The 11,246-nt window shown below is 42.9% G+C and overlaps 1 protein-coding gene across 1 annotated transcript in view; it reads left to right on the top strand.

The window, feature by feature from the left end:
* Nucleotides 1-1,137, top strand: part of mpdz (multiple PDZ domain crumbs cell polarity complex component) — a 54,986-nt gene extending 53,849 nt beyond the window's left edge. The window contains exon 47 of the mRNA XM_008289291.1: nucleotides 64-1,137. Coding sequence (XP_008287513.1) covers nucleotides 64-210 — 147 coding nt within the window. The 3' untranslated portion in view covers nucleotides 211-1,137. The remainder of the gene's footprint in view (nucleotides 1-63) is intronic.
* The last annotated feature ends 10,109 nt before the right edge of the window (nucleotides 1,138-11,246 follow it).

The following is an 11,246-nucleotide window of genomic DNA, read 5'->3' on the forward strand; positions in this document are numbered from 1 at the left end:
ACCTATCTTTGCAGAATCATCGTGGTGTTAATAAGAGCTCTACTTACTCATTTGTGACTTCAGGGCGCGGCAGCAGAGGACGGCCGTCTGAAGCGAGGAGACCAGATCATGGCGGTCAACGGGCAAACCCTGGAGGGCGTCACTCACGAGGAAGCTGTCGGCATCCTGAAAAGGACCAAAGGAACCGTCACGCTCACCGTGCTGTCGTAGACGAACACACACAAAAGTTCACAAATAGAAGCAACCACTCGACCATGAAGAAGACTGTTACTCAACGTAGCCCCGAACACTGTGATCCACGAACGCTGACTACAAGTAGGCCCGTATGAAACTAGAGGAGCTTGTACGTAGCCATGCAGTTATAAGTATGTGAATCTGTAAATAGTACTAGAAACATTCCATGACTCTGGGTTGAGATATTCACTGGACTCTGTCGGTAGCAGAAAGAGAGCGTTTCTACAAAGGAGAGGCCTGTTTTCCAGTTTATATTCTAAAGGTATAGGGGTGACCTCTGGGTAAATTCAGAGCATTAAAACACCCTCGAGGCAATTAGGAAATTAGCAGGATTAAGCTAATGGCTACACCAGCTGAAAACAGCATTATTTTTGTCCTGCTGTCGGCAGTTCATCAAACTTTGATTTTAAAGCTGATGCTGCTGTAAATGGTGTTAATCTGCTTATCATGAAGTGTTTGATCAGGAGAGCGTTCTGAGTGGCTGCAAGTGCGATATTGCAAAATGCACGGCGTGCGAACGCTTCTCTGAAGGGAAATCCTTGAAGTGTGGTTGGAGTGCGTGTGAGTGTGTGACCTATTCACTGAACTATAGTGCTGCTAAAGCTGATATATAAGGTATTATGTTACAGTATTTGGATTTTTTTAAAAAAGTATTAAATAATGTCGACTTCATGTAAGTGCACAAATGAACTGATATTTAGGTTTGTACGGACGAGCGGTTGGAGCTGATGACCGGAGCCCACTTTGACCTCATCGTCCACCCAAAACAAAGTCATCCAGGGTGTCTGTGGGCATGTGTTTGTGTGGTCTGTTCTCTGTGTTATCACCTGTTTCTAGTACTGTCAGAGTGACGGTATTGAATTTATTCACAATGAATTAAATAAAAGTGACCTTTGGATTCCATCATTGCTCCACTTTTTTCCTCTTTTTACACAGCAATTGACAAAAAATATGACTCATTAAAACCGGCTCATCAAACTATTAATATAAACGTATCCTGTCATGAAATCCGTCGAGCAAAGGGAAGATCAGGCCAACTCGCTCTCCAAGTGGCACCAGCTGTTACTGTAACTAGCTGCCACTGAAGGCACGGCTCCTTGTACAGTATACATTACATCTGCCGTACATCACCCAGATCAATTTTCTATCTGGGAGATAAAAGCAATTTACTGTCGCTGCAGGTCACATTTAAATGAAAGGCAAATGGATCCAAGTTTAAATGAAATGTACGCGAACAAAGATTTATACGGGGGGATAAATGTGGAACAGCACGTATGGTCTTGCTTGAATAGACTCTCTGTTATCACAAGAGACTCAATAAAGTCTGGATAGAGAGAGACAGAGCTCTCCATTAAAATATGGCATCCCATCTGTCTGTGCACTGACAAGCACAGCTGCTGCACAGCCCACAGCCACAAGTCCTCTGCCTAATGAGGTCTGGGGTTTGTTCACATTCGCTGGGCTGTTAGAGAGCAACACTGTGGGGCTTCAATAGTAGGAGTTCGACTTGCGGTGACTCCTTCACCTCCAGGTCGAGACCCGACGCTGTTTACCTGCAGCTGCCGCGATTCAGACCACAAGCCGGCCGCGGCCGCCTGCGCTCGACAGCTGAGCTCGCCCCCCCTCCGAACACCGAGCACCTGTTGTTTTAATGGCTCCGGTGGGTTTAGAGGTTAGCCAGGCTTCCTCCAGGTTCTTGGTTTACACAAGGCTTGTCTGCACAAGTCTTTCAGATGTGAGATCAGATGTTGCTGCCACCGCGTCACGCTCGACTCCAACGCGGCCAAACGGTGTAGCGTTCCGCAACAATGGCGCCAAAGCTAACCGGCTTAAAAAGGGCCGAATTATCAACATGTCAATCAGGCGTCTGTGCACGTTTTCTCTGGAAAATTCTCATGAGCACGACTTCTCTGCTGATCTTACAAGAAGGAGTTGGCACATTTTATGTTGTGTTGCATCTAAAATGTCAACTTAGTGCAAATTAAGTGTTGAAATAAGCAATGATGGGCGAGTTAGAACAGCATAGCAAAAGTAGTTTACTACATCAGAAACGTAGTCATTTATTTTCCATTTTAGTTCATCATTTTGCTATCGACAGGCCATAGACCGCATTTTTAAAAAAAAGATGTAGCCTCTGTGTCTGAAAGCGAACGTAGACGTGTCTTAATCTTGCATTCATCCTAATTGTCAGCAGGGGCGACTCCTCTGGTTGCAAAAAAGCTGTACAGAATTCATTGGCTGTTCTCCACTGCAAGAACTTGTAGGCTGTTTTAGAGCAGCCTAAAGCTTTGAGCATGCTTCAACTACGTATAACTTCTTTTGGGCTGAAGAAAATAGTATTGTAAGTTAGATGCTTCTGAGCAACCTTAAAGAACAACCACAGCATGGACCACTCTTGAGCAGCAGTCTTATCCACTCAAACATCCCAAACAACTTAAAATTCACCCAAAATAAATCTCCACTGTTCTTTTTCATGTGATCTCATGGAACTAGAGTTACACCTAGCCCCTCTTATTTGATGTTGTCTTGGAAGACTTGGGATTGACGTCGCAGTTGAAGTTGTCGGGTAGCATACTGGGTCAATTAGGGGGCCATTCACTCCTGCAGGACACAACATCCCAACGTGAAAATAACCCAACTTCTGTCTTGATTTCTTACTTTTCCTCCAAAGTGTATGGACTCAATCACTACTTTCAAGACTTTCTGAACACAGAATAATGCTAATTTAGCCCCATTTAGAATAAAACAGACTAATAAAGCCAGTGAGGTTTCAAGACAGGTCACCACACCTTGTTCGTCACGCCCGGTTTCAAAAGGCCAAATGCCAAATTGGAGGCTTCAAAACGGCAGTCCACAATCAAACGGGTGACCTCACGGTGGCTACATCCATCTTCTATATACAGTCTACGGATGGCAACGGCTGGAGCCACCACAACGAGGCTGCGTTTCAAATTGCACGTCTTTTTTACTTTCAGTACACACTGCAGCTGCCCTCACAAACTACATACTGCTGCATGCAGTACGTATACAATTAGGTCATACTACTTATCATAACACTGCGCCTTAAGCTCAGGACTGTCTTGCTCATCTGTCATTGCAGTCTGCAGTGCAAACTGAGTCATCTGAGTGCACTCCTGGTGGATTAAGCTTGTTTATACTCACACAAGACACTGTGATGTACATGATGCACTGGAGGAGACAGAAAAGCAGCCAACTGTAAATGTGACCAAATGCAGGAGGTACTTTGGCCATACTAGATTTGATGTTCTATGTATTGAACCATTTCCTTGCACACTGTTGTATGCTAGCATGTTGAGCTTTAAAACTGCAGCACAGGAACCCTTTTAGTGAATCTACAGATGCTTTGTCCACCTTGAGATGCAGTCAGTGGATGCTGCTTGACTCAAGTTATGAAATAAGTTTGTCGCCGCCTGTTTAAACACTTCAGAGCTCGGTATCATCGAGACTCACGCCAACCACATCGACCAACAAGAGATTACCTGCAGTGGATGAATCAAGCATGCTCAATGGTTGCACATCATGCTGGTTTGATAATAAGGGTTTCACTTTGCTCAGTTTGTTTTTGTTGCACATATCAGGGCAAATACTTTAAATTATGACAAGCAAAGCAGATTCTGATCAAGCTTGAAAGCAGCGGATTTCTTTGAAGCGAACAATTTATCATTTGTGTTGTCATTAAAGGAATTTGGCCATGAACTCACCGTGCTGAACATGCACGGCGTCAAAGAGATTAAAGTGGGCTTCTATTAACCATTATGTGTGATCGCGTCAACGCCGCTGTACTGTTTAACTGATGCTCTGATAAAGGTTAACCGTATCACTGTCAGGAACGGAGCACCGGCGCTTGTCTTGACTTGACTCATTGGCTGATTTCCTAAAGAATATCTGCAGATCTAAGAGATGGATTGATGAGAGATAGCGCTGAAATAATTTTTCAGATCTGCCTCGAGATATCAAACCCAATCGCAGCTTTGATTAAACAACATCACTCATCTCCGGGTGCCTAATTGAACTCTTCTGCATCGTGAACATACAGTGCTACCTTTCGGAGCATCTTGGCGGGTCATCTGCCAGAGCTTGGCTTCAGTCAATCGCTCTTGCATACACAAACGAGCAAACATAATTAAATTTCCACAGCAGCAGTGGCGGCGGTGGTGTTAAATTACCTCTGGATGATCACAAAAAAGACAACCGCTTTTTAAAAAAAAAGAAAAGACGGAGCCAAAAAGGTTTCTGAGGCAAACGTTTGACCTTCCCCGCACGTTGACTCCGTTGCCTCGAGTCTTTACCTAGCTGTCAGAAAGATTAGCACATCACAGGCCCACACAGTCCCCGGCTTTGTTCCAGTCAGCGCGCATTAGTTGCTCTTTAACAGTCCTTCCTTTCAACACAATGGCGCGACTGTTGACATGCCGGGCGGCGGCTGGTGGCGAGTACGGAGACAAATATGACAGACGCCAAGAGCATTCGTCTCAATTAACATCCTTGAATTGATGCATCGCTAATCAGGTGATTAATAAAGATCGGAATGCCAGGAAGCAACTCATGCCACCCTTGTTTTCTTTATACTATTATTCTGCAAGATAACAATGTGAGTGATTAAACTTTAAGCCGCGATAATCGCCAATGAGGCCAAATATTACCTACGACTGGTAAACAAGAACAGGTCTCGTGGCGTTTCCCTTCCTTTCGCTCTAGTTTTACACGTCTCCCCGTGGCATCTCGTTTCCAGAACAAACAAAAAAGATATATAACTATCCTCTTTATATGGTAACAATTATATTTCTCTGAGTAAACAGTCGAGATGCAAACACATACTTTCCGTCTTCTCCATAACCCGAAATTATGCCAAAGTCCTACTTTGCTCGCAGGAAGCTGGATGTTATCATGATTTACGGCGAGGTTTTCCTCATTACAAGGACAGCTACAGTTCAGCACGCAGTCTCACGTTCCTCCGACGGTTAAAATAAACCTGGGAGTTAACCAGATGACATCATGCGGGATCGGATTACCTCCTCACCTCCAGTGTGTTTGCACAAAGTGGGATTGCGAGGGCCGAGGATCGTGTTTGCACAGACAACACGCTCGACGAGGGAACGCCAAACACGGGTATTAAATGTTTGCTGTCCAGCTGCACTTATTACATGTTGGTAATACAAACAGCGGACTCAGGCTCTAACAACAGCACAGAGGACAGTGTTTTTACGACCCGGCCCGTCTGCAGCAGGTAGCAGGAAGCTGGCTTAAACACACCTTTTGCGTGTCTCCATTGGCATGTTTGCATTTCGGTAACTGCTTCAAATTACATCACCGCGGCGGAGCCCTGATAAGGCCGAGTGTGTAATCATCGCTTTATGAGCCGAGGGCAAAGCAACGCGGTGACACAGCCGCTGGGAAATGTTTGCAGAGCCGAGGGTGGGAGAATCACCTGTGTTTGCCCCTGAGAGGCGCACATGTTGGACCTCGTGGACGGACGGTGGTGCAAACGATTTTAAAACATGGACAGAACACAGAGACGCAGAGGAAGGACACGCTTTAGCCGTGCTAGCTCGACGCAGCTCAGTGACACGTAGGCACAGCTATACTGTCATAATAATGTTCATTAGGTCAACGTTTATCACGTTCATCATCTACACAGACATTCAAAGTTTGCTGGGTATTGGTTATGATGCAATAACTTTAGCGTATTTAGTAAAGCTGCACCAAATCTTACCTTCATGCTATGAGGATTTTAAGAGTTAGAGGCCCAACAGGTACATAGAGGTGGGTCAGAATTTGTGCCTTTTAATTTACTTTATCCAACATAACTTCACCAGTACAGCAGATAGACACATGCAATTTCTAGGGCTAAAACATCCATTTGAGTTCTGATAATAACTGCATCCACATCAATTTTACATCCACTCCAATGGTCGTGATCTAAAGCCAAAATCAGTATTGCGACCGCACAGTCATAGAAACAATCGTTGGCACCCTGGATGTGTTTTGTGATAATTCACCAGAGAAAACTTTAAAAGGTGCATTTTGGGTAAACATGACACCATGTGGGAGAGGTGGTTGGTCAGAGGAAGTCAGAGCAAATGAAAAGTTTACCAACATTTTGACATCAGGCTCAAGTCCAGGAAAGAAGTAGTTGACTTTAAAAACTTATCAGAAGCTCCCTAACAATATGTGCAACACTTCAATGCAACCATGCAAAGATAGAGCAAGTTTTAGCTTTTATTTTGCATGGTTTGGTTGACTCATTCTGCTTAAGTCCAACTAAACGCAGCATGAAGGTTGGTGTGACATTTCATGGTAATCCATCTGATAGTTGTTCGCATAAAAACAAAAAGATTCATCTCCCAGTGGCACAAAAGGAAAGTACTTGAGGACGTTCTCTCCACTTTCTCACTCACAAAATACACTCAACTCAGATTGGTCCTCACAATGTAACCACACAAATGTATGCACGCAGTAGCAGCAGTAAAATCAAAAGAACCATGAACTCAGGTACAACATTAATGTGTATTTATGCAAACTGAAGCATCCAAATGATCACGAATTAAAACACTAAACTAACATGCATTGAAAAATAATGTTTACGTGGAGCATTAATTCATATTTCTGTATACGAACACAGATTGTCTGCAGACTGTCATATCTGACTGTAAAACATCCTGACTAAAATTGTGTCAGTCCATCTCGCTAACTGCAGCATTTCACTGGTTAAGTGTTGGTAAAAGTCAGGGATCACTGAAGACTTTGGTGCAGATTTATGTCAATCAGAGGAACCAAAGTGTCACTAATCCATCCAGTCCCTGTGCAGTTCTATCACTGTGAACCAAAGCAGTGGCGTTAACAGACACATTTGCGCCACTGGAGCTGCTCTTGTGTTGCTAAAAGACAAAGCGGTGCAGCACACTGAAGGTCTGGCCACCACACTGGAATGTGATGTTCCACATGTGTTAATAGGCCACGTTATTGACTGCCTTCCCTCCGCGCCGCTGGTTTAAAAATAAAGGCATCCTATTGATTTTAAGGCCTCGTGGAAAAATGAGGCGGTGATGAAAAGCCATTTGTGCCTCCGGCACCGTTGTGTTCTGCAAACCTGCCGGTGCCATTACACCCAATCCATACTATAAATAACCGTGTTTTCTCTGAAAGTGGAACTTGTTCAGGCTTCGACTTGAATGTCGAACGCTTGATTCGTGTTGATCTCCCTTTATTATCTCGAGGGTGACGTTTTTAAAGCCCCTGTTATCAACGCCAGAGTTACAACCCCGGCTTTAACCCCTATTTAAGACTGGCTTACAACTGCTGTGAAAGTGTTTGGTTGGTTGTGGGGGGGAGGGGGTTTAGACATAAGTCATGTGGAGCTGTCAAACCCAGAAAAATTAGAACACACACTAAAACCTGTTGCCCCAGAGAGATATCTGCTGGCTTTGATCTGGCATGTTACCAAGCCATTACTTGCATCACACAACCATTATCTCACCTTAACCTGCAATCGTCGTAGCACCATAACAAAGGCGAGATAAAGTCGTAAAAGCTCAGCCCTTTGTGGAGCAGCTCATCGCTCCGAGGCCTCGGCTTTTATTTGCCAAACAACACTGGTGAGGTGTAACGCTGGGAGTTGGGAAGACATTCTCAGACAGGCCTGTAAAAAAAAGTACAAAAGGGTCTGGACATAGCGGCGCACGGAGCTCCAGCAGAGCAGGAAGTCCTAAACACGCAATAAACTTACAGCAAGTTACGTAACTTTAATTAAGCGAAAATCGTCTGCTTTATTTCAATGTTATCTTCCTGCTCATCTTGCACAACAGCACGCGGTGCACAAAGTGTCCAAGAACAAGTTTCCTGCTTCGAAATGCATTGCATAAGCTTCAAGAAAAGCAGCACTCACAAAGCTCAAATTCCAAAGGTGACTTTCAACAACACCTTTTTCCTTTTTGTTCAAGAGCAGCAGTAAATTAAGCAGCTCCGTGGCCTTTGCAAACACGACGCAGCAGTGACAGCGCTCAAGCTGCTGCGGCACCTGAAATCCAGCTCTCCTGCCTGATTTATGAGGATGCCCCGCAGGGCGAGGCGGCCAGGACTTCCACTTGGCTCCGACCGAGACCAGATCCGGGCCTCGGCGGTGCCTTAAAGCGTGTTTACTCGGCCCTCGCCAGGTGAACGACGCATCCTTGCGCTTCGTGTCTGGTTTTGAGCTGTTAAAACGTTTGCTGCCACTCAACGTTTTTATCGTTTCCCCTCGAGATGGCACATGTCAGATAGCTCTGCTGCTGTTTTTCACTCCCCGAGTTGATTCTAAATTCAAACAGGTGTAACTCTGTCCTCCAGTCATTGTAAACATCAGGCCAAGGAGAAGCATGAACACGTTGCTTCACACTGTAAAAAAAATGTTGAATCCAGCAGCAGAATGCCAGAAAGTCTACTGTAAGGTTCAAGAACTGTAAAAATGTGGAAAATCACAGCAAGTAACTGCAAAATAATGATATTTTAGCTGATTTAATAAACAGTAAAATAGTGTAATTTAACAATCACATATTGCAGGTTACAGATTTTGGATGTGGACGTTATTTATAGTTTTTTTTAGGATTACATTTAAGTTAATACCTTTTTTTGTGTGTGTAATTTTAATAGCAACTATTTCTAATTTAATCAATAAGACAATATGATCAAAAAATGATCATCCTTAATATACAAATGGCAAATATCTGTAAAATATTGACAATTTAAGCTAATTTAAATACAAACATAGTGTAATTTTATGGTTGCACACTATAAAAGAATAATTATATAAATTTTTTATGTAAAGTTTTGACCCGTTTTGTTTTGTTTCTAACAGTCATCAGATAAATTCTACTTTATTTCTGTGATTTTACTGCATATTTTAGATCATTTAACCAAACACAGAAAATGTGTGAAATTTAAAAATATTTTTTTAAACATGTTTTATTTCTTGATATACTTTTTTTTCCTGGTAAATATCTGTAAAATAACAATATTTTTTGCTGATTTAAATACAGTAAAATATGTGATCAAACACTGTAAAAAGAACAAAACTACTATTTCTAAAAAAAATATAGAGTTTTGATGTGAATATCATTTACAGTTTGGACTTGTTTTTTGTTGTTGATTTTATTTATTTATTTATTTATTTATTTATTTATTTTTACAGTCAAATTCAAATGAATATATATTTTTTTGTTGTTCTACTAGATAATATCTGTCATCTAACCAAAGAGGGGAAATTTGTAAAATGCTCACAAAATTATTTGCATTTTTCAATCTTTATTAAACCTAATTTTTGTTTTTTTAAAAATGCTAATATTTGTAGGTTTTTTTTTTTTTTTTATATTTATATTTTTAAACTTTTTTTCCCCTCTAATTTCACTAAATACTAACTGTACAATATGAGCAAGTGGAAAAGCTGTATAATGGCATTAAATAGTTTTTTAAAACAGTAAATACTACTAAACCATTTTTTACAGTGCTGCTTTCGTCTGCTATGAAGTCAATGCAAATCCAGACGACAGCAGCCAGAGGTTTGGCCCACGGGTGCATTGCCCTGATGACTATCTGAGTCTGTCTGACTGTCTCGCTGGTGATAGAGGCAGAAATGCGACGGGGCGACGGCGTCACGTGTCCTCTGGAGATAAGAACTCATGCTTGAGTCTGCAAATCCACCAAAAGGAGGAAATATTCTAATGAACGGACAGAACTGATCGTGACACCGTGTGGAGGAACTCTCCAAGAAATCTCATTCATATACAGCTCCAGAGCCGATAAATGCTAATGTGAAGGAGCTGCATGTGTCTTTAAACGCCCGTCGTCCTCAACAATAACTAGCCTTCAGCTACTGATGAGCTGTTTGTTTAGCAGCAGATTCACTCTGCCCGAGAAAATGTCAGAAAGAAAGAAAGCAGCCGACGAGGAACTCATCTCACCGAAGCTGTAGGGTATTCAAGGAAACATTTTTTCCAATCCGACTTGCATGAACCTGTTATTTTCATTCAGCCGAACTGATTTATGCTCCCCTGATATGTTGATCGAGTTTCCTGCGGGCAAATCAAACAGCAGAGGAGGCGGCGCCGCTCAGGAGTGTTTACCGCAATAGAATCTGGCTAAACTGCGAACCTCGCTTACAGGATCCCTTTAATGCCTTTTAGGACAAACGCAGACGTTGTCCCCGGTCAATGCTGCCGTTGTGAAACGAATAAAGTCAGCACATTTCTGTTTGTTGACAGGCGAGGAGAGCGAGCTGCCAACAGACATGACTGCAGGGCTGCACAAACACATGACATCACGGAGGGACACTTTCACATGGCTGACTTGGGTTCACCTGGGCAACCACGTCAACACGCAGCGACGTCTAGAAAACACCCAGAATGCACCTGCACGGAGGTGTTTTTGTTGCTGCTTCTCGAGGATGCATTGTGTTGTAAAGAGGAAGAAAAGTGCAGATTTCAAAGGTTGCACATGATTTTTCAGAAGAAGAGGAATCAGATCACTGCAGGAGAAGAACCGCATTGTTGCAGATTCATGCCAAGGAGTCAAATTTCTGCTTTTCGTGTGAACAGAATCTGCAAAATCATCCTTTTCCACTTAAATTCAACCCACCCAGCATTCAAAACATGCCCTTTATTCAGCTCATTAGCAATCTAAGGTACAAAAAAAATGCATGCCTGGTGCATTTATTTGCACAGAAACACAAAATCTAACTGCGTTGCATCCACGCAGACGTAACCTCAGCGTCACACACGACGACCCCGAACGCTGAGAAATGTTTTCATGTGAAGACGGAATGTCAGCATCCGTACAACAACAACAACAGTAGTCTTTTACAAAGCCTCGCCAGCCGCACATCTATCATCCCACTGTTTTCAGAAGTGGGCTACAGAGGAATCCGGGCTATGTCGCATCGCTCGCCAAGATCCAGAGATTCCTCACGAATTTCGTTTTCTAACCGAATAAAAAGAGGAAAAAAAAACAAACAGGAGAGA

The sequence above is a fragment of the Stegastes partitus genome, unplaced genomic scaffold (assembly GCF_000690725.1).
Source record: "Stegastes partitus isolate 25-593 unplaced genomic scaffold, Stegastes_partitus-1.0.2 Scaffold604, whole genome shotgun sequence".
NCBI classification, from domain to species: domain Eukaryota; kingdom Metazoa; phylum Chordata; class Actinopteri; family Pomacentridae; genus Stegastes; species Stegastes partitus.